Source organism: Erinaceus europaeus, chromosome 18 (genome assembly GCF_950295315.1).
Source record: "Erinaceus europaeus chromosome 18, mEriEur2.1, whole genome shotgun sequence".
NCBI lineage: Eukaryota > Metazoa > Chordata > Mammalia > Eulipotyphla > Erinaceidae > Erinaceus > Erinaceus europaeus.
This window is the reverse complement of record NC_080179.1, coordinates 25,591,354-25,615,773: the sequence shown is the minus strand read 5'-3', so window position 1 is coordinate 25,615,773 and position 24,420 is coordinate 25,591,354. Positions and strand designations below refer to the sequence as shown.

At 38.5% G+C, this 24,420-nt stretch overlaps 1 protein-coding gene across 4 annotated transcripts in view; it reads left to right on the top strand.

The window, feature by feature from the left end:
• Positions 1-24,420, top strand: part of CSRNP3 (cysteine and serine rich nuclear protein 3) — a 219,154-nt gene that overhangs the window by 117,411 nt on the left and 77,323 nt on the right. For all 4 annotated transcript variants that reach the window (XM_016195315.2, XM_060177782.1, XM_007539326.2 and 1 more), the window contains one exon: positions 482-652. In XM_016195315.2, the coding sequence (XP_016050801.1) occupies positions 482-652 (171 nt within the window). The remainder of the gene's footprint in view (positions 1-481; positions 653-24,420) is intronic.

Genomic DNA, 24,420 nt, shown 5'->3' with positions numbered 1-24,420 from the left:
TTAGTAGTAGTGTTGTTATTGTTGCTGAATTGAACAGTGAGAAATAGAGAGAGGAGGGGAGGGGAAGACAAAGAGGGGGAGAGAAAGACACCTGCGGACCTGCTTCACCGCCTGTGAAGTGACCCCCACCTGCAGGTGAGGAGCAGGGGGCTGGAACAGGGATCCTTAGGCCAGACCTTGTGCTTCAGGCCGTGTGTGCTTCACCTGCTGCGCCACCTCCAGGCACCCAATGTTTGTTTTTCTTAATGAATAGCTATTGCATCAGAATGAACTGTGTCTAAAATAACATATTTTTAAGTCACCAAATATTCATACTTAATGTAATTTTGTTCATCTGAAAAGAATACTGCAGTGATGCTTTCAAAGAAAACTCAGCTCATGTACAAGAAAATAAAAACACATAAAAAGAAATGGAGACCTTGACAACACATTCATAGGTCAAGTATTTCAATGGTTCTTTGCTTCTGTTCCTGTCATGCAGGTACATGTGACAGTGCTGCAGCTATGAGTGGAATTTTAAAGAGGAAGTTTGAAGAAGTTGACGGCTCTTCACCCTGCTCCTCTGTGAGAGAATCGGATGATGAAGTTTCCAGCAGTGAAAGTGCTGACAGTGGGGACAGTGTCAATCCATCCACTTCAAATCATTTTCCCCGTGAGTACAAAAGCCAGATAGGAAGCTGGATATCTGGGTCTACTATGAAAAAATAGTGATATTGTTCTGGAATTCTCTTCAATCTTTATTACTAGTTGTGTATGAGGTTTTTATTTATTTTCAGAATTGCTCTAAAAGCAAAACATGATTAAGGAATTAAAGCAAAATATTGTTAAGGTAATTAAGAGAATTCCTTAACATAGATTGCTTAGACTAATTAATCCTTGGATCTTTTTAGCTAACTGATTCAATGGAGGGAATAAGGGTTTACTACTACTTTTCTAAAGACACATACGATTCCGGCAGTAGGTTGGGTAGGGAGAGATAAAAACTAAATTCAGGCTAAAACCAAGTTTCTATTTTCATTACTAAAATAGTATCTTGGGGGGTGTTGGGCAGTAGAGCAGTGAGTTAAGCGCAGGTGTCTCAAAGCTCAAGGACCAGCGAAAGAATCCCAGTTGGATCCCCCGACTCTCCACCTGCAGACAAGTTGCTTCACAAGTGGTGAAGCAGGTCTGCAGATGTCTATCTTTCTGTCCCTCTCTCTGTCTTCCCCTCCTCTCTCCATTTCACTGTCCTATCCAACAATGACCACGTCAACAATGACAATCAACAATAATAACTACAATAATAAAACAACAAGGGCAACAAGAGGGAATAAATAAATATTTTTTAAAATCTTTTTTTTCTTTTTTATTTAAGAAAGGATTAATTAACAAAACCATAGGGTAGGAGGGGTACAACTCCACACAATTCCCACCACCCAATCTCCATATCCCACCCCCTCCCATGATACCTTTCCCATTCTCTATCCCTCTGGGAGCATGGACTCAGGGTCACTGTGGGTTGCAGAAGGTAGAAGGTCTGGCTTCTGTAATTGCTTCCCTGCTGAACATGGGCATTGACTGGTCGGTCCATACTCCCAGTCTGCCTCTCTCTTTCCCTAGGGTGGGTATCTGGGGAAGCAGAGCTCCTGGACACATTGGTGGAGTCTTCAATCCAGGGAAGCCTGACCAGCATCCTGATGGCATCTGGAACCTGGTGATTAAAAAGAGAGTTAACATACGAAGCCAAACAAATTGTTGAGCAGTCATGCACCCAAAACTTGGAATAGTGGAGAGGAAGTGTTAGGGGGGTACTCACTGCAAACTCTAGTGTACTTCTGCTTTCAAGTATATATTTTGCAGTAGCTTATGGATACGTGTGAACATAAGCTCTCTCTCACAGAAACTGGTGTATATCTAGGTTTTGGGACTTTGTTAGAAAGTGAACCACCTGGGATGGAATTAGAGTATACTATGAAAGGAAAGGTCTCACCCGAGTAATGAAGCTGAAGGGTTGTCATTCCACACATGAAGTCTCTGGACACAGTCTGAAGTGAAGCATGTTGAGGTGGCCATCGCTGTGTTGGTTAGGTTGTGATCGACAGATGCAATATTATTTGATATGGATTGGGAGAGGCATACGGGAAAGTGGGCCCTATCCAAGGGTTCCAGGACTGGGGGAAGTAGAGGCTCTATAGTGGAGATGTGAGGTTCCTGCTGTCTTAGGGTTCAAAAAGACAATCGATAGTTAATGTTATCATCACATTATTTGGTAATTGGGTTAACTTTGAAAAGTCCTTTTGTTAGGGTTTGCTGTACAGTACCCAGTATCTTGTATATAGCTGTGCTATTGGTTGCTTCTGATCTACTTGGTCTAGGCTTTTGAGAGAGTCCACATATCAATTACAAAGCCTATATATTTAAAAGATTCAGTTTGTGGTTTGAAAAACTTTGAGACATACAATTAATTTTCCCCCTCTCATATTAATTAACTAGTGATTTATATGACTACATTTTACTAGGAGTGTACATAAACATCATTCCCACCACCAAAAGACTGTGACCCATCCCTCCCACCCACTCCCACCCCCCACTGCCCCAGGAAGCTGCATGTCAACCCCTCACCACAGGGTTTTTACTTTGGTGCCCTACTTACAATTTGGTCAGGTCCTGCTTTTAGTTTCCCTTTCAGATCTTCTTAGTCAACTTCTGTTGATGAGTGGGATCATCCCATACTCATCTTTATCTTTCTGACTAAGCTCACTTAACATAGTTCCTTCTAGCTCTGTCCAAAATGGGTCAGAGAAGGTGGGTTCATTGTTCTTGATAGCTGCATAGTATTCCATTGTGTATATATACCACAGCTTTCTCAGCCACTCATCTGTTGTTGGGCACCTGGGTTGCTTCCAGGTTTTAGCTATTATGAATTGTGCTGCTATGAACATAGGAGTACACACCTCTTTTTGGTTGGGTGTTATGGAGTCCTTGGGGTATAACCGCAGGAGAGGAATTACTGGATCATATGGAAGGTTCATGTCTAGCCTTCTGAGAGTTTTCCAGACTGCTCTCCACAGAGGCTGTACCAATTTACATTCCCACCAGCAATGCATAAGGGTTCCTCTGTCCCCACAACCTCTCCAGCATTTGTTGCTGCTGTCCTTTTTGATGTAGGCCATTCTTACAGGAGTGAGGTATAGGTATCTTAGTGTTGTCTTAATTTGCATTTCTCTGACAATCAGTGACCTGGAACAGTTTTTCATATGTTTGTTAGCCTTTTGAATCTCCTCTGAAGTGAATGTCTTGTTCATATCCTCTGCCCATTTTTGGATGGGGTCATTTGCTTTTTTGGTGCTAAGTTTGCTGAGTTCTCTGTATATTTTGGTGATTAGTCTCTTGTCTGATGTTTTGCATGTGAAGATCTTCTCCCATTCTGTGAGGGGTCTCTTTGTTTGTTTAATAGTTTCTTTGGCTGTGCAGAAGCTTTTCAATTTGATGTAGTCCCATTGGTTTGTTTCTGCTTTAGTGTTCCTTGCAATTGGGTTTGATTCATCAAAGATGTTCTTGAGGTGTAGGTGGGAAAGTGTTTTACCAATGTTTTCCTCTAAGTATTTGATTGTTTCTGGTCTGACATGTAGGTCTTTGATCCCTTTGGAGTTGATTTTTGTTTCTGGTGAGATAAAGTGGTTCAGTTTCATTCTTCTGCATGTTACAAACCAGTTTTCCCAGCACCATTTATTGAAGAGAGCCTCCTTTTTCCATTTAATCCTTTGGGCCCCCTTATCAAAGATTAGATGTCCATAGGTGTGGGGATTTATTTCTGGGCTTTCAATTCTGTTCCACTTCTCTGTGTGCCTATTTTTGTTCCAGTACCATGCTGTTTTGATGATGATGGCTTTATAATATAGTTTAAGGTCTGGGAGTGTGATGCCTCCATTTCTGTTTCTTTTCCTCAAGATGGTTTTGGCAATTCTAGGTGTTTTCAGGTTCCAGATAAATGATTGTAGTGTTTAAAAAAAATAGTATTCTGGGAAGAAAATATGGATGGATATAGGGATATAAAGTCTAGATTATGGTGAAAACTCGAGCCAACCCTGTGTTAAATGGTGAAAGGCAGCAAAATTCTACAATGGGTAAAGGTTTTCAATTTATACTTTTTTTCCCCTGCTCAGTCATTTAATTTTTTAATACTTAAGGGAAAAAATTAAGCCTACAAAGTGAAAAAATTATGCCCCCCCTTGATTCCCTTTTTAAGTTCTTCCTGTCAGGCCAAGTGTAATGTGGCTTGAAGGACTAATGCTAAAAGTCTCTTAATGCAGTATTATGATCTGATGCTAGAGAACATTTGAGTAGTAAAATCTAAATAATCTTCAGCTGATGTTTGCAGTGGACTATTTTTTTATATTGTAGTATCATCATGGAAACCTACTTTTGGTTTTCTTTTGTCCATTTTTCAATTTAGTAGCTGATTTTATTAAATATATGATTTTATAACATTGAATTCATATTGTAAATATGACAGTTCCAAAAACAAGAATTTACTATATTTTAAGAGATAACAAGAAAAGCAATAAAACTACTGAACATAGAACAGTTGTGTTAAACTCAACAGCATCCCTTTAACCAAGCAAAGCTAATAGTGCATTTCATGAAAAGTCAATACATATCTCAGTACGGAAAAGAAATATTCAGGGTAAAGTGTACTATGTGATACAGATGACTTACAAATCTCCTTATATTAAATGTATTATGGTTATGTGAAAATAGCTCCAGCCTTTATTTCAAAAGTAGATATATATTTACCTATTTGGTCTTTTTAAAGTAGCATTTTATTGATTTTTATCCTTGAATGATTATAGTGCATAAATTTAAGGGAATATGTCAAGTATGGGGCTGGGTGGTGGCACACCTGGTTAAGCACACATGTTAAAATGAGCAAGGGCCCGTGTTTAAGCCCCTAGGCCCCACCTGCAGGGGGAAAGCATTGCAAGTGGTGAAGCAGTACTCCAGGTGTCTCCTTCTCTGTCTCCTCCAATATTGGGTTCTTGGAAAAGTCAAGACACATTGCCGCATAGAAAAATGTCATGACTTTTATGACAATCCAATAATTTCATATACAATATAGAAATATGGATAGATAGGTCTCACTCTACAATATACCCCCTTTCCATTATTTCATTCTGCCCCTCAAATACATCCAATATAATATTATTTATTGTGAGTTTTAAATGGAAACAAATTAGAGAAGTAGCAGGTTTTGTTTCTGAATATATAGAAAAAACTATGAAATCTTACTAAATATAGTACCTTCAAGAGTACAGTCTCAATAAAATCCTCTACAGTTTTATTTAAATATTTATTTAAACCTTTTGTTGTCCTTGTTGTTTTACTGTTGTAGTTATTGTTGCTATTGTTATTGATGTCATCATAGTTGGATAGGACAGAGAGAAATGGAGAGAGGAGAGAAAGATAGAGAGAGGGAGAGAAAGACACCTGCAGAACTGCTTCACCGCTTGTGAAGTGACTCCCCTGCAGTTGGGGAGCCAAGGGCTCGAACCTCGATCCTTATGCTGGACCTTCTGCTTTGCACTACGTGCGCTTAACCCGCCAACTCCCCAGAGTTTTCTTAGAAGATGATAGAAGGATATAAAAATCGGTTAGGTGCAAAGCTAGCGTGGATAAAGGCGTATTAAAAAAAAAAAAAAGCCTATAGGGAGTTGGGCAGAAGCACAGTGGGTTAAGTGCAGGTGGCACAAAGTGCAAGCACCAGAGTAAGGATCCCAGTTCGAGCCCCCGGCTCCCCACCTGCAGGGGAGTCACTTCACAAGCGGTGAAGCAGATCTGCAGGTGTCTATCTTTCTCTCCTCTTCTCTGTCTTCCTCTCCTCCCTTCATTTCTCTCTGTTCTATCCAACAACGATGACACCAATAACAACAACAATAACTATAACAATAAAACAAGGGTAACAAAAGGGAATAAATAAATATGTAAAAAAAAAGCTATACATGTTGAAAAGCTGTTTCAGATATATATACAGTAGGAAATAATTTATTTGGCTCTGTGCTAGGTCTAAGTGGAAAAAGTATATGTTATATAAGAATGTGTTACATGCAAAAATAGAGCACTAATAGGCCAATGGTTGTGGAATTAGGTACACTTTCCAGAGTATGGCATCAGAGGAGTTTCTTCATTAAATTCGTGTTCCTCTTTACCACAAAAATACTAATAGCTAAGTGTTATTAAAAGTCATAGTATAAGTCAAAAGCAACAGGAAAGATGCACACATAAACAGAATGGTGATTAATAGTAGTACCAATAATTTAGGGTCTGTGGAGAGTGATGATAGTGGAAGGTATCAAAAGTATGTTTAAGCGTGAAGAAATAATTTGTTTTAGAAGAATTATGAAGAGTTTATGGCAATTTATAAAATTCTTATGGGGTAATTTAAGAAAAAGCAGAACACAGAGTTTCCCCATACTGGGCCTAGGTGGTAGCACACCAGATTAAGTGCATGTGCTACCATGCACAAGGTATCTGGGTTCAAGTCCTCAGCCCCCACCTGCAAGGGGGAAGCTTCACAAGTGGTGAAGCAGTTATGCAGGTATCCCTCTCTCTCTCTCCCTCCCTCCCTTCTCAATTACTCTCTTTCTTATCAAAATAAAGTAAATAAATAGTTAAAAAATAGTTTTCTATATTATCATGGAAAGTCCTTGTATGGAAAAGAGCAAAATGGGAGTAGGGCTGTAGTGCAGCGGGTTAAGTGCAGGTGGTGCAAAGCACAAGGACCAGTGTAAGGATCCTGGTTCAAGCCTTGGCTCCCCACCTGCAGGGGGTTGCTTCACAGGCAGTGAAGCAGGTCTGCAGGTGTCTATCTTTCTCTCTCCCCCTCTGTCTTCCCCTCCTCTCTCAATTTCTCTCTGTCCTGTCCAACAACAACAACATCAATGGTAACAATAACAATAAAGACAACAAGAAGGGCAAAAAAATGAGAAAAAATGGCCTCCAGAAGCAGTGGATTCATACTTCAGGCACCGAGCCCCAGTAATAACCCTGGAGGCAAAAAAAAAAAAAAAAAGAAAAAGATTAAAACATGATAAGGTAGTATAAGTAATGAGTCAACTTGACTGATTTTTTAAGTATTAAAAGGGTGGAGATTGTATAGAGATGTTAACGGGATTTGTTGTGGTGTTGAAAGGATGAATAAAACCTTATATTTATTAACATTATAAGCATCCTGTAAAATAATTTTTGCATTTAAGCTAAAATGGAAACTAAAGTTCACATTGCTTTTGTGTATACTAACAAAAGATTGAAATTGTGTGATTAAATAAGTCATGCAATACTCTGGCTGATAAGTGAAGACTTTTTTTTGAGTTATGTACAACAGAAATTATTTTTTTCCTATTGAAGAAAAGACTTCACCTCTCTTGGCCAACTTTTACAGAAGAAAGAGACAGCAACAGAGAAACAAAAGCAAAGAGGGACAGACACCATGACACTAAGGTTTCTTTTTTCTTTTTCTTTTTTAATTTCTTTATTGGGGAATTAATGTTTTACATTCGACAGTAAATACAATAGTTTGTACATGCATAACATTTCCCACTTTTCCATATAACAATACAACCCCCACTGAGGTTTTTTTAGTGCAGTGAAGGCCAGACTTGAACATGGGTCACACACAGACGCACTCCCACATTATCTATTTTGCTGGCCCAAAAAGACACATTTTATTTTCTATTATCTTATTTTATTTGCTTATAAAATAAAAAATAGAAATATTGGCAAAACCATAGGAGAAGAGGGGTAAAATTCTACACATTTCCCACCACCAGAGTTCCATATCCTAGCCCCTCCACTGGAAGCTTTCCTATTCTTTATCCTTCTGGGAGTATGGATCCAGGATCATTATGGGTGCAGAAGGTGGAAGGTCTGGCTTCTGTAATTGCTTCTCCACTGAACATGGGCATTGGCAGGTCAATGATCCATATTCCCAGGCTGTTTCTTTTCTTTTCTTTTAGAGAACAGTTATTTTTAATTTTTAAAAAAATTATCTTTATTTATTTATTGAATAGAAACAGCCAGAAATTGAGAGGGAAGGGGGTGATAGAGAAAGAGACAGAGAGACACCTGCAACCCTGCCTCACCACTTGTGAAGGTTTCCCTGCAGGTGGGGACTGGGGGCTTGAACCTGGGTCCTTAAGCACTGTAATATGTGCACTAAACCAGATATGCCACTACCCGACCCCAACCCAGACTGTTTCTATCCTAATGTGTCAGGGCTCTGGAGAGATGCGTTTCCAAGGCGCATTGATTGGTGAGGTCGTCTGCCCAGGGAAAGGACACACTTTATGATGTCAAAAAATTATTGAAATCTCTCAACTCATCATTTAATAATAGTGGTACCTGTCCATGCTTAATCTATTAAATTGCTGTTTCAATTTGTATTAAGTAAAACTTAGCTGAAAATTTCCATATCTTTTGAGGATAATCAAGTGAGTGCTTTAACAAGGAACAAACTTATTATATTATTATATTATATATTTCATATTATATATTATATATGTTTATATTTAATAAGGAACAAATTTATTATATTATTATATTATCATTAAATAGTCAGTTTAGCTCACCATATTCACATACAGAGAGGGAGAAAAAAACTGAAAGAAATAATTGAAAGATAATACTACCTAAAATATTTGCTTCCTAAGCTATCAAGTATATTCACTGATGTAATAGGAGTGGGTGAAAAGGTTTCTGCTTCTCAAAATTTTGTCATATAGTGTTAGTTTAGAGTTAACATACAAATGTTTAAGTTTTTTTTATATTTCACCTAGATTCTGATATTTGTTTATCTGTAATGCCTATATATATATGTATATATATATATATGAATCTGGTCAAAAACTTTTATAAATTTTATTCTTTATAAATCTTCTTTAGTGTATGATATACTTTGAAAAACGATGGTTATTACCACTATTAAAGGAGGATATTTAATTACTATCAATTCTGTGGAGCACTTGAAAGCCAAATTTAGATATACATTGAGATTTTTTAATGTGCTTATTTAAATCTCATTCATTGTGATCTCATTTTAAATTTAAAATATTCCATGTGCTCAGTACTTTAGAATTACTAATGTACGGGAGTCGGGCTGTAGCGAAGCGGGTTAAGCGCATGTGATGCAAAGCGCAGGGACTAGCGTCAGGATCGCGGTTCGAGCTCTGGCTCCCCACCTGTAGGGGAGTTGCTTCACAGGCGGTGAAGCAGGTCTGCAGGTGTCTGTCTGTCTTTCTCTCCCCCTCTTTGTCTTCCCCTCCTCTCTCCATTTCTCTCTGTCCTATTCAACAACGACGACATGAATAACAATAACAATAATAACTACAAGGGCAACAAAAGGGAATAAATAAATATTAAAAAAAAACATTTGGTTACATTTCAAGTATAGGAGATAGGGTTGTGTGGCCCATGTCAGCAGCTACCATAATAGAAAACACTATACTATTCTGAGCATTCCCTTAAAAACATTCCATTTGTAGCACATCACACTGTGATGAGAAAAGCTTCAAAATGATAGCAGTAATGGCATTATGTCATTTTCTTCGGACTTCTGAACAGTCAACCAAGGTCATATATATTTTACTTATGATAGTAGCAGCTGGATTATTCTGCATTGTTGTGGAATGCTTTGTTTTATCAAATCACTTTAGTTCTAAAACTCATCAATCTGTACCTGGGCATAACCAAAAGGAAAGATACAGAGAACCTAGAGAGGAATTAATTATTTTCCCTCTTTCAAGGTTCTTGACATTTCAAATGAGTAATGAGAATAGGCATGATGATATATCCTTCCAAAAGGAAAGCATAATTTTTCTTGTGCCAAAGTGTTTCTGCAAATAAATATCCAGTATTTCAGTGAAAATATCAAGAGGTATAAAGTAAGGTATTCTAAATTACACATGAAATCAACTAATGGGTATGTTACATTGAGATAAGATTTTCTGATTTCCAAAACAATTTTATGCTCCTGAATTTGAGTCGTTATCCAAAAATTCTTATATTACTAGGAATCATTTTTGTACTCCTCTGGTAAAAGTTGGACTTCAGAAATACAGTCATAGTCTCCCAATAGCTACTCCTCTCCCTTTGCTCTCTGAATATTCAGGACATAACTGCACTGTGTGCATCCAAGTCAGAATCTTACCCTAATGCCATTTCCTTCCACTCAGTGCATATTTTTAAATGAGATTGGAGATTAACATCATTAGAAAACAGATTCTACTATGACGCTAACCTGACTTCCCTGGGCAGATGACCTCACCAATGTGTCCTAGAACCCCACATCCCCAGAGCCCTACCCCACTAGGGAAAGATAGAAACAGGTATGGGGGTATGAATTGACCTGTCAATGCCCATGTTCATCAAAGAAGCAATTTCAGAAGCCAGAGCTCCCACCTTCTGTACCCCATAAAAATCCTAATCCCAAGGGATTAAAAACAGTGAAGCTCCTATTGGGGGTGTGTGGGGTGGGGGTGGGTGGGTTACAGAACTCTGGTGTTGGGAATTGTGTGGAATTGTACTCCTCTTATCCCATAATCTTATCAATTATTATTAAATTATAAAGAAAACAGATTTAAACATGAATTTTGTACTTGAATATGGTTAAAACATACTTAATATCTTTGCTAACCAATTAAAATGTATCAAAATTTATATTTAGTTTCAGTAACTATAGTTTATTTTATGGTACTGTGCTTTAGGACACAGCCAAATGGCAGAGTACCTCTGCTAAATAACACGGTAATATAATGGCAGATCATGTCTAGCCAGCACTGTGGTATTAATTTGAGAACTTACTGTAGCAGTACCATTCTATCACTAACTATGACTTTTTAAACAATGGAGAAGTGTTTGGGCAAAAACTAAACATAGAGGGGGCCTGGCAGGAGTGTGTCTGGTTAAGCACAAGTATTGTTTTGTACAATAACCCAGGTGCCAGCCCCCTCTCCCCACCTGCAGTGAATCAGGTCTTAGGTGTGTATCTTTCTCTCTCTCTATGTCCCCTCCCTTCTCAATTTCTCTCTATCCTATCAAGTATAATAGAAAGGAAAAGGGAAAAAAATGGAAAAAATGGCCACCAGGAGCAGTGTATTGGTAGTTCTATCACCAAGCCCCAGTAGTAACACTGGTAGCAATAAAAAATTAATTTCAAATTTAACAAAAAAAAAGAAATTGCACATGAAATTTTTTGGGGGGCGGGGACAAGTTTTGATTCAACAGGAGTTAGATTCATATCACCTTCAAAACCTCCTTTGTACTGTTTCCATTTCTGGGATACTATGAAATAGCTAGCAGTCTGGGAGGGGGTGTAGAGACAAGGTGCAAGGTTTGTAAGTGTAAGTACTTCAGTTCTGTCTCTGTCATTATACTTGCCAAAGATGTTCTCTCATTTAATTTCTATATCTTATTTTATTTTTTTAAATAAGTAGCATCTTAAATGTGAACAAAACCATGAATATAGCATGGGTCAAGATACTTCTAAGATTTTCCCTCTGATGAGCTTATACTCATTTCTTCAATACTAATTTTGAGAGCCCTTTTTAAAGGTATAAGGTTAGCACGTTTGAATCAAGGCAAGTATGAGTGCAGGGTTCATGACAATCAGAAGGGCTATTTCATAAGAGGAAAGGTGGAGTGAAAATTACTATTTTTAATTTTTTTATTTATTTCTATATATTTATTGGATAGAGACAGCCAGAAATTGAGGGGGAAGGGGGTAATAGAGAGGAGAGAGGCAGAGAGACACTTGCAGCCCTGCTTTACCACTCTCAAAGCTTTCCTCCTGCAGGTGGGAACTGGAGACTCGATCCCGGGTCCTTGTGCATTGTAACAAGTGTGCTCAACAAAGTGCGCCACCACCCGGTCAGAAAGCTACTATTAAATTAATTAAATTAAGACTTCATCGGACTTTCTGTTTCCCTTTATGCTGGAGTTCACATGGGTTAGCTCTCAGCCAGGAAGGTAAACGACCTGTTCTCCCTCGCTCGTTCAAGAGACAATGTGATATAAGCAAGAGACACCGGGGAGAATTGGGACATTCTCATTTAATGGCAGATGGACATATGTTTAAATAGAGAACCAAACAAAGAACATTTTTCAAATATGTCAGAAATTACAGGTTTCTTAACGGTCAGCTTGCCCCTATGGTAGGGGGCTGGTATGACAGGAATTGATGAGATACATAAAGGTCAAGACAATTATTCTTCATGATGCAAGCAACTTAATTATCCAAAGGTATTTGAGAGAAACATAGGGGTTAAACCAGCAGGGTGAAATAGAGAGAAGATAAACAGAGCATGATAGTTAGCAAAGCTATAAGTAAATAAAGTTTGGAGTCTTACTGACTGATGTCAGGGAGGTGTTTGATGGAGTATGCTCTCTCTAGTGATCAAAAGTGAGGTGATTGTGTAAACTCTGGGTGACTATGTGAACTTTGAATGAACCTTAAGGCTGGCAACCATGTGGCCTGCAGTCAGTGGGGAGAGGCAGTGGGCTTGAGAGTCTGAAAAGGGAGAACTGAGTCTGAGAGACTGTTTTTCCCCCTTTGCTCATCTCGGTGAGAGAGGCTAACAAGGGGGTGTCTTTCCCAGACCTCCATCCAAGGATAGGAGGAGTTTTCCCTAAGCTCTATCAAGCTTACACATAGTCCCATACCTTTATAGTGGAAATGGACCAGTGATCTTGTGGGATAAGACCTAGAACCAGTTACATATTTAATATATTAAGTCATGTTTGTGTATACGAAATGAGTCATTTAAAGTTTAGTTGATTGGAGAAAAGGGAATTAAATGATTACAATAATTATGAGCAGAGTAAGATTGATAAGAGTCAGTGGTTATTTCCGAAAAGTACCTACTTAAATTAAGTGTGATAAAAAATTCACTAATTGATACAGTGAAACAGTTTTCAGATCATTTTATCAGAGTTCCAGTAATAAGAAGCCACAATTAGGGGAGTCCGGCAGTACCGCAGTGGGTTATGCACACGTCGCACAAAGAGCAAGGACAGGCTAAGAATCTGGTTCCAGCCTCCAGCTCCCCACCTGCAGGGGAGTCCTCACAAGAGGTGAAGCAGGTGTGCAGGTGTCTATCTTTCTCTAAACCTTCTCTCTGCCTTTCCTTCTCTCTCGATTTCTCTCTGTCCTATGCAACAACAACATCAATAACGACAACAGTAATAACTACAAGAATATAAGAAGGGCAACAAAAGGGAATAAATAAATATTTTAAAAAAGAAGTCACAATTACTTAGCTGCTGCTCCTCTGATCTTACACCATCCATCTTTTAAGTTAAAATGTCTCCTCAATATCCCAATCTCTCTCATTACTGGAGTCCTATACCTGTTACAAAGTAAATCAAACATTTCTTTCACCATGAAAACTTGACAAAAACTCTCTACTTATCTTCTTTGTTGTCTTCCCTGAATTTCTTGATACCTAACCACCATTCAAAAATTGTAGCAATGGCTTTCTATATTCTTCCCATCCCAGTATTTTCCACTCATCATGCTGGGGGGAAAAAAAATAGCCTGATTTCTTTGACTGACTTCATCTGGCCGTTTTCACTTCTAATTCATCCGTGTCTTTTTACTGCCATTCCATTTATCTGCTGTGTACACATCTGCAGCCAGAATGATTTTACAAACTGAAACAGCTCTAGCTTCAAAGTATCTAATTTTAGTATTCCAAACTCAGAACACTATCTTGTTTTCTTTCTGTCCCTCTTTTTACTTTTTGCCTCATTCTACTCTGTCCTCCCATATGTTCTCACTTCTCACTGTTTTGTCTGCTTGTTTTGATGTTAAGATACTTAAACATTTTCACCTAATATCATTTTTAGGTTAACAGAAAATTTTCAAGAATTTTTGCAGACAACAATTGCCCATAGTCCATTTTTTCTGCCATGTCAAAGGTCTGAGCATTATTCACATTCTTTAAGTCACTCTACCTTACCTACCTTGTGTGTGATAGCCCTTCTCATCACTGTGAACCCTGCCCACATACTTGCCTTGATTCAAATGTCTTGATCTTCTACGTTTAATAAAGGCTCTCAAAATTAGTATTGAAGGAATGAGTATAAGCCCATCAGAGGGAGAAACTGTCTCCATATGTCTAGCTTCTAGTATATTCTAATAAGTTCTTAGTAAATTATTTGTACAAACGAATGAATGAATGAACATGCATTAAGCATTTATTATTTACCATACGGAAGAAGGGCAAACGCTAGAAGAAGATTTACCATTCACTGAGTTTCTTCTTCTAGCGTTTGCCCTTCTTCCGTAGCCAGTCAACAGTGTCAGGTTGAGCCTGCTGTAAAGTTTCAAGACCTCCTTTGAATCTGGAGAGGTGGCAGTCGTTGACTATGTGGGTCATAGTCTGTCTGTAGCCGCAGGGGCAGTTCGGGTCGTCTCTGGCTCCCCAGCGATGGAACATAGCGGCGCACCGGCCATGGCCTGTTCGATAGCGATTGAGGAGGGCCCAATCATAACGTGCTAGGTCAAAGCCGGGTTGACGCTTGCAGGGGTCTGTGATGAGGTGTTTGTTCTTGACCTCAGCTGACTGCCAACTCTGTTTCCAAGAATCTGGAACAGAGAAGTTCAGTGTAGGCGTAGGGGACCAGATTGGGTGACGAGACGTCAAGCGTTGGACAGGGTGGGTGAAGATATCCGCGTATATTGGCAGGTCCGGTCGAGCGTAGACGTGGGAAATGAACTTAGATGATGCCGCATCCCAACGAATATCTGGCGGGGCGATGTTGCTAAGAACTGGCAGCCATGGAACCGGGGTGGAACGGATGGTTCCAGAAATTATCCTCATGGAGGAATATAATTTGGAATCGACCAAGTGGACATGGGGGCTACGGAACCATACTGGGGCACAGTATTCTGCAGTGGAATAGCATAATGCCAGAGAGGATGATTGTAGTGTGGAAGCGCTCACGCCCCATGAGGAGCTGGCCAGTCTTGCAATGATGTGATTCCTCGCGCCCACCTTTGCTGCAGTTTTTATGAGATGTTTGTGAAATGACAGAGTGCGATCGAGAGTAACGCCAAGATAGACTGGCTGGGCTTCATGCCGGATTCTCGTATCGCCAAGCTGCACATTAAGCTCACTCGAGGCCGAGGCATGGTGTAGATGGAAAACAGATGATACCGTTTTTGCAGTGCTAGGGATTAGTTGCCATTTTTTACAGTAATCATATATCAGAGACATGTCTTTCGTGAATGATTCCTCAGGGATGTCGAACTTGGATGCCTGAGTTGCACAGCAGATGTCATCGGCGTAGATGAACTTCCTTGAAGAAGTTTCTGGGAGGTCATTGATGTAAATATTAGATAGCGTAGGAGCCAGAACAGAGCCCTGGGGGAGGCCACTTGAGACAAGTCTCCATCTGCTAGACTTGTCACCCAGATGCACCCGGAATCTTCTGTTTTGGAGAAGAAACGATATAGTGTTGGCCACCCATGGAGGCAGGCATCTTGAGATCTTGACTAGATCTTGACTACGCCGATGACATCTGCTGTGCAACTCAGGCATCAAAGTTCGACATCCTTGAGGAATCACTCACGAAAGACATGTCTCTGATATCTGATTCCTGTAAAAAATGGCGACTAATCCCTAGCACTGCAAAAATGGTATCATCTGTGTAAGACACGGTGCCAGACCGTGTCATAGGCTGCTGTGAGATCAACAAAGACAGCACCCATCTTTAAATTCTTCTGGAATCCATTTTCAATGTAAGTTGAGAGGGTCAGGGCTTGTTCGCAGGTAGATCTTCCTGGGCGGAAACCAGCTTGGGCGGGTGATAGGAATTTCTCTGTAAGAGGAGAAATTCGTGACAGAAGCAGCCTCTCAAGGAGTTTGTAACACACGGAGAGGAGAGAAATTGGTCTATAGCTGGCGGCCAGTGTTGGGTCTTTCTTTGGTTTCAAAATTGCTATTATCTTCGCACGACGCCAAATTTTGGGCATAGATTCGGATTCCAAGATGTGGGACAGGAATGTAGTGAGCCACTTTTTTGCCGCGGGGCCCAAGTTAAGAATGAGTTCTGGGGTGATGTTATCATAGCCAGCAGCTGTTCCCGGTTTAACCCTCTTCAAAGTGTCTTCCAGTTCAGACAGTGTAAAGGGAGAGAGTTTTGGAGATGGACAAGATAACCGGAAGTGGGATGACCACTCATGGGAAATTTCTCTTTTCCAGACTGGGTCGATCTTAGCACGTCCAACTTGAGTTAGGTGACTGGCCACTGAGTTTGGAGATACGGGAGGATGGGAGACGGGAGAGGGTTGGCTACCGGCACCCAGACTGTGAAGAAGCTTCCAGGCCTTCCTACTTGAGTGGGTGAAGTTCAGACTTTCCGTGAGTTGTTGCCAGCGGGCTTGGCGTGCTGCATCCAGGGAGGCAATGAGATGGTCGGCCATATCTGGGTCGCCCGACTCATCATACTGCTGGAAATTTGAGTCAACCAGACAATCTATTTTATGGTAAAAGCCACAGTATATAGCATTTTAGCATGGCTCTAACACCTTCAATATTCTGCTTTATACTGGAGGTGTTTGTGCCACACCTTACCTTTCTAGAGATTTTTAGAGTTTATACATGTATCAGTACTTAGACCAGTTTTGTTTCTTTTCTTTTAAATACACTTTGCTTTGTAAAAGCTTTGTAAAAGTTATCTCGTACTCCCCACCCTCTCCTGCTTTTTGGTACAATAAAACATATAAAGTAAAAGGAATGATCCGTTCATTGTAGGGCTACATAGTAAAATGGATGTTAGTGGAAATAAATATCAATTAGCAAGCTAACTCTATAATCTATGACTTTAATGGGTGTCATTGTGATATATTAGGACACTTATTTATCAGTCATTATATCTGGAGCTATATAATGATTAACTGTTTAAAATGGGTTTCTTATGTAATTATGTTTTCTTTTTATTAATGATTTAATAATGATTAACAAGACTGCAGACTAAGAGGAGGACAATTGCATATAATTCCCACCACCAGAGTTCTATATCCCTTCCCTTTCATTGGAAGGTTCACTATTTTTTATCCCTCTCAGAGTATGGACCAAAGATCTTTATGGGATGCAGAAGCTGGATGTTCTGGCTTCTGCAGTTGCTTGTAAACTGGACATGGACATTGACAGGTGGATCTATAACCCCATCCTGTTTCTATCTTTGCCTGGTGGGGTAGGGGTCTGGGGAGGTGGGGTTCAAGGACACACTGGTGAGATCATCTGCGCAGGGAAGTCAGGGTGGTGTTATGATAGCATCTGCAACTTGGTGGATGAAAAGCATCAAGATTTAAAGCAGAACAAAATGTTTAGTATTCAGGAACCTACAGATAAGAGTACAGATGATATTTGGGGTCTTCATGTTGAAAGAAGCTAGGAAGTCTATTTTAGGTATATTCCAAGGGGCTTTACTAATTTTTGTATTAGCCGATAGTTTATATGAACGTGGGGTTAGGAGTATTGTCTGGGGGAGATGGTGTCAGAGTTGAGAATAGGACTCTAAATCTGACCAGGGAAGAGAGTATCTCCCAAATATGGGGAAAGTATTTATATATCACTTATTGTAAACCCCATGGATCAGACCTTGGGCCCAAGTCTATTCATATTTAGCATAAGAGCCTACTTAACCTCTGCATCCCTGTCAATCTGAGCTCACATTCCATGCTCACAGCTAGGGACATTCTAAGCTGCACTCATTTCAGGACTAGTCTTCCTCAAGTGGCAGAGCATGTTGATCCAGCCTTCCTTCAGAGAATGGGGCAGTTTCTTTCACTGTTGTTCTATATTGAGGGCAAGGTCCTGTAGAGGCCCACAAGAGGGATGTTGCTCCTGATGGAAATTACCAGTGATATTTGAGAGAGGGATTTGTTAGAGGTCTAGGCCCATCACGTCTATGTGGGCATCCCAGGATTCTCCAATTAGGACCCCAGTGATGATGAGTAGATTGATAGTGACCAAAAGGGCCATTATTAAAGTGTGTCAGTCTCTTGTTGTTTGTAATGATGTTTTCTTAACATGTACCTTTCTGGATTCATTTGTTTACTTAAAAGCATTCTCAGGCAGAAACATTATTGCTTAATTGGATGTTGAATAGCTATTTATATAACAAGTACATTCACTATCACCATCCTTTACCTCAACAACACACACAAACACACACCAGATCACAAACATTCATATTACTCATTTAGTTGTTATTTGGCTTGGAAGGATAAGTATCTTGTATTTAGATTTAATAAGATGGTACCTTATTGTTCAATAGTTCCTTCCTTACTTTGAGATTGAGAGACATAGAGGGAGAAAGAAAGGGAGGGGGAGAGAGAGAGAGAGAGAGAAGAAGCACTCGACCTTCCTTCAATATGGTGGAGGCTGGGCTTGAACCTGGGTCTTACATATGACAAAGCAATATATTATCCAGGTGTGCTATTCGTTGCCCTAGTTCTTTATTCCAGTCTGCTGACATTTGTTCATGTGTTCTTTATTTATTTTTCTCCTACAGGCATTTTATATAAATATATTTCAGCTCCATGAGCTTACCTTCATTTGTGTTGTCCCATGTAAGTACAGATGATATATCTCTCCCTCTCCTGGACTGCAGAACCTTTCAGCTCCTCTCCCTGCTTTCTTTTCCTTCTAAGTGTCAACCTATTCTTTGAGTTATTACAATGGTTAACATCACTTTCTCACTTACTCCCCTACCATGCTGTTAATTATACTCATTGATGTGAGCTGCAGAACCTGTACAGACCCTTGTGGCTGAATTTATGCTCTTCTCTCTAACCTCTTCTTCTGTCTTTCCAGTGCCTTCAACCTCTAGCTACACTGAGCTTTTCTCAATCCTTTGAAAACAACAAACTTTTATTGCCCTGAAATCAGGCCTGGAAGAGTCTTCCCATGACTGACTCTTTATATCAGTTCAATAGTGTAGCAGTCACTAATTGCACCACTAAAAGTACCCAAAATCCTAATCTCTTAGAGATATATGTGGAAGATTTTATAGGAAAACTAATATTCGACTTGTCGAAAAGGTCACGATGTTTTTTTTCTTTTTTCTATCCAAAACATGTGATGACTTTTCTGACAACCCAATAAATAGCTGGAAGTTGTAGAGAGATGAAATGAGGCTGCAAAAATATTGAATATGAGGATTACTATACTTCTTTTTACAGTTTAATGTAATTAGAAGTTTCCGTAATAAATTGAACATACATATGCAGGTCAAAATTATCTTAAAATTTATGTGAGAGAGCCACAAGCCAAAAATTAAAAAATGATGAAATACAGGTTTGCACAGTGAGAGCATGTGCTGACTTTAATAGCTCTCAATACATCAGGTAAATGCTATAATCGTTGAAATACATGGAACTAGTCCAAAAGAGATTGATGTGCAACAGTGAGATTATAGACAGATCAGCATTTAAATAGCACCTTGATTTATGCCAGTGGAGACACTAAATGAGTTGGAAGAGGACCAACTGTTCCAATAAGTTTCCTCTTAACAATTAACCAGCCACATCAGAAAGAACACAATTAGACTCCTTTCCTAGTAGGGAATAGAGGGGCCTTGGGGCCCTTGTGCTGGTTAGTGGAAAAGGACGTATGGTGAAGTTGAGTGTTTTGTGGACGCATCACAAGGAGGTGAGAAATTGTAATCATTTATCAGCAACTGTACATTAGACCACTAATCCCACCCGTATAAAGTAATCTGGAAAAAAAGGGGGGGGGGAATTCTTCCCTTATAGCATTCATAAAAAACCCCAGTGAATAGTTACTTAAAAGTAAGACTTATGAAAAAATATAAGGAAATATTTATGTCACGGTATGATGCAAAATTTCAAACTATAGGGCAATATATTATTGAGTACATTAACCTGAACTTGCTTATGCAACCAAATATGCCATCAAGACAGTGAAAGGATGGGCTAAGAAGTGGAAGGGAATATTCAGTTCATTAATTAACAAGTGATATGTATTATAATGTAAAAGAAAAAGCTACCAACATAGGGAAGAATACATGCCATCGAAAAAAGCCATAGAATCTGAACTGACAATGCACAGACTACAAGTGGTTAATACAGTTATGAACAGATATACAAAACTGTGAGGCGTTAGGAAAATCAAAATTGAAGAAAAATAATATTACACACATTATGCTATTTGGCAAAATTTAAAGGTTTGTCAATACCATATCTTGACAAACATGAGCTGAAGCAGAAACTCCTATAATGTTGATAAGACACTGAACTATGAGATGATTGAATCACCAGGAAGACCAGTGCTAAGGGAAAGGATGGGATAAACAATAGCTTGTTTACATAATAATAAGTTGGATAACAGATTAAATTATAAGTCAAATATATATATAATCTATGTGTGTCTGTCTATCTATTTATCTGCCAAAGCAAGTAACCTAAATGAGCTATCTTGCTGACCCCTCATCCACACTTACTGTGTGAGTCATAAAAGCATAAGAAATCATATCTTCCCCAGTGTTGGGTTCCAAGTTCCACAACAGGGACATTTATAAAAAAAAATAGCTCTTGGAAATTGATTTATTCATGTATATATTCAGTAGTGTTAAATAGAATAGTTTCTTTTAAAAAATACATTTATTTATTTATGCATGTATTTTGAAATTGAGAAATTGAGAGAGAAGGAGGAAGGAAATAGAGAGGGAGAGAGAAAGAGAAAGAGACACAGAGACACCTTAGAGTATTGTCTCACCACTTGTGAAGCTTCCCCCTTGCGGTGGGGACTGGGGATTTAAACCTGGGTCTTTGTGCACGATAGTAATATGCACTCAGCCAAGGACTGCCTGACTCTAGAATAATGTTTTCATAGTTGTCAATATCTTCTTGTGTTTGGAAATAAAATGAAAAGAAAATGTTTAGGTTTACTATGATTTTATTTTCCTTAATGTATCAGTTGAATTTATAAGGATGGGTTTCTATTATAAATGTTCAGTTTGTTAAAATTAAAAAAAAACAAAACACACAACCAAGAAAGTGCAAGAATACCATAGTAGATTTAATTCTGTGACACCTAATCTTGTCAGTAATAGAATCAGCCTATTTTTTCACTTTTAACATAGGAAACTAGTTGATTTTTAAAGTTTGTGTTTGCAGAGAGTTTAGATAATTATTCTTTCCACCAGCTATAACATGTCTCTCATTGTCCTTTTTTAAAAGTTCTTTATAATAATATATTTGAGGATGTTTCCATGGTTTATATTTGTGTACCATTTACATAACTCTGCGTAGACCCAATAAGCTTACATATAGGTCTATAAAAGTAAACTATATATATATACACACACATATATATATATATTTGTGTGTGTGTGTGACTAGTATCTAATTTGGTGCTTTCAACTAATAAACTTTGTATCAAAAAAGGAAAGTTATGAGAATGATTGTAATAGTTTTAATTTGCGATGTCGTGACTAAATAGATAATGCAACTAAACTATATGGTGTTAGAACTGTAAAGAAAAAAAAACAGTAATATAGGGATGTACAAAAATAAGTTATGGTAATTGGAGTAAGAAGTAATAAATGGTGGCCCATTAACAATGAAATATTGGAAAAGTAAATAGAATATTTGTATGCTTATTGACTTTTTTAAACATTGTCTGTAATGCTACCTTAGATGAAATGTACAAGTATTCACTGTGGAAGATCTCATTACCAGGGGCCAGGTGATGGTGTAACTGGTTGAATGCACATGTTATAATGCACAAGGACCTGGGTTCAAGCCCCAGGTCCCACCTGCAGGGAGAAAGCTTCACAAGTGATGAAGCAATACTGCAGGTGTCTGTCTCTCTCCGTCTTTATCTCCCCCTCTTCTCAATTTCTGGCTGGCTGTATCCAATAAATAAATAAATAAAGATAATTAAAAAAAAATTTTAAAAAAACTCGTAACCACAAAGGAATATTATAAGTGAAAATAGCTAAAGAAAGTCATAATATAGGAGTTGCGAGGTGTCGCAAAGCGCAAGGACCGGAGTATGGATCCCGGTTCAAGCCCGGGCTCCCCACCTGCAGAGGAGTTGCTTCACAGTCGGTGAATCAGGTCTGCAGGTATCTATCTTTCTCTTCTCCTCTCTGTCTTCCCCTCCTCTCTCCATTTCTCTGACCTATCCAACAACAACGACATCAATAACCACAACAAAATTAAAAAAAAAGAAATTCACAATATCATAAAAAAAATAATAGGAATGATTTATCTGGAGGAACATTTAAAAATTCAGCCACTTAATATCTCTGTTTTTTTAAATCTACATTTGTCTCATTTATATGCTAAGTTTGTCAGTATTGGTGACTTCAGAGTCAGCAGAATCTTCAGGTCGTTGTTTGAATGATATACTTTAAAAATCCTGATGTCCGCAAGTCGAGCTGTAGCGCAGCAGGTTAAGCACAGGTGGCACAAAGTGCAAGGACCAGCGTAAGGATCCCGGTTTGAGCCCCTGGCTCCCCCCCTGCAGGGGAATCGCTTCACAGGCGGTGAAGCAGGTCTGCAGGTGTCTATCTTTCTCTTCCCCTCTCTGTCTTCCCTTCCTCTCTCCAGTTCTCTCTGTCCTCTCCAACAACAACTACAACAATAAAACAACAAGGACAACAAAAGGGAATAAATAAATATTAAAAAATTTAAAATCCTGATGTCCTAAAATGTCCTAAAAATCTACTACATAAGTGAAAATTCCATCATGAATATAATTTCACTGGTTTTCTGCTTTGGGTGACTACTGAAATACACATTAGTTAAAAATGTAATGTGTGGGCTCAAATCGCTGAGATTCTTGTTTCATTGTCTACTCTGAGGCAAGTAATGTAATATTATAATATTATTGAAATTTGGTTTCCTCAGCTATAGATACTGATTAGAAAAAAAAAGGGAGGCTGTGTGCTGAAGAAATAGAACTGATGATGCTGGAGCACAGAACTTGCATGCATGTTGGACCAGGTCAGTCCTTGGCAGGGCTCTGGTCTCTCTTTCTTATAAAATGTAAATGAAGGGGGCCAAGTGGTAGTGTAGCGGGTTAAGCGCACATAACGCAAGGACCTGCTTAAGAATCCCAGTTTGAGCCCCTGGCTCCCCATCCACAGGGGCTTCCCTGTGAAGCAGGTCTGCAAGTGTCTGTCTCTCCCCTGCTCTGTCTTTCCCTCCTCTCTCGATTTCTTTCTGTCCTATTCAACAAAAACTATAACAAAATTAAGAAATATAAATAAATGAAGATAATTAAAAAGTAAATGAATAAACTTTAAAAGTAAAACTGCATAAGAGAGAAAACTTAATGAGAGTAGTACTTGCATTATACATTTGATGATAGGATAAGTAAGCTATATGGACAAAATGCTCTACATTGTAGTTTATATGTGCTAAGTAGCCAAAGTTACTAGTTTTCATTATGATGATATATACAACTAGGGACAAAACCCTTTTTATTAAGAGTTTTTTTGTAAAAATATTTATATAGAAAATACATCTACAAACTACAACAATAAAACAAGGGCAACAAAAGGGAATAAATAAATATTACAGAAGAAAAAGATATACAGTAGTTATTTTTTATGTAAAGTTGGAGAAAAGGTTAAAAAACATCTATATTAGGGATGTATGTCTACATTCAGACCCAAGCAAGCCATACAAATGTAGGAAAGCAATTATGTTTATGACAAAAGAGCTTCTTGAATCTAGAATATACCTTCCCCAAAGGTCATATATTTAATAGTGTAACAGCAGCAATGACAATAAACCCTTCTATTAAATAAAATTATCTTGAAGTACTATTCAGATTATCAGCTGTCTCTTTCCTATTCTTGGTTTTGGAAATAGAACATTATTTGGAGGACATCCTAAGACTCATTCACAGCAGCAATGGGAATAAGAATTCTCAGAGAGTGCTTTTTCTATTAATGTTGGCATTCATCCTAAAAAAATCATAAGGGTTCAGAATAATAATTATAGCACTAATAACTCTCACTTATTGAATGCTCATTAAACTTTCAGTGCTATGGGTTGCACTTACATTCTATGTGTACTATTTTACCTAATTAGAACAATTGATGAAGCATTGGATGTGTATTTCTTTTTAAATCTCAGGGCATCTGATACTGGATCCTCTATTTTCATATCACTATTGTAGATTGTTTTTTTTTTTTGTAATTCCATATAAAACTGTTATCAGTTTTTCTCATTCGACCATCACTTTTCAGACTTCTGAAATCATTTGTTAACACTATGCACTCAAAGATTTACTAGGTTGTTTACTATTTGAATAGGTTGTCTTTGCGTACCATTCTTTCAGGAACTTACCTTTTTGTACTGGTATCATAAACCTTTGTATTCAGATACCATGACTGGTAGTC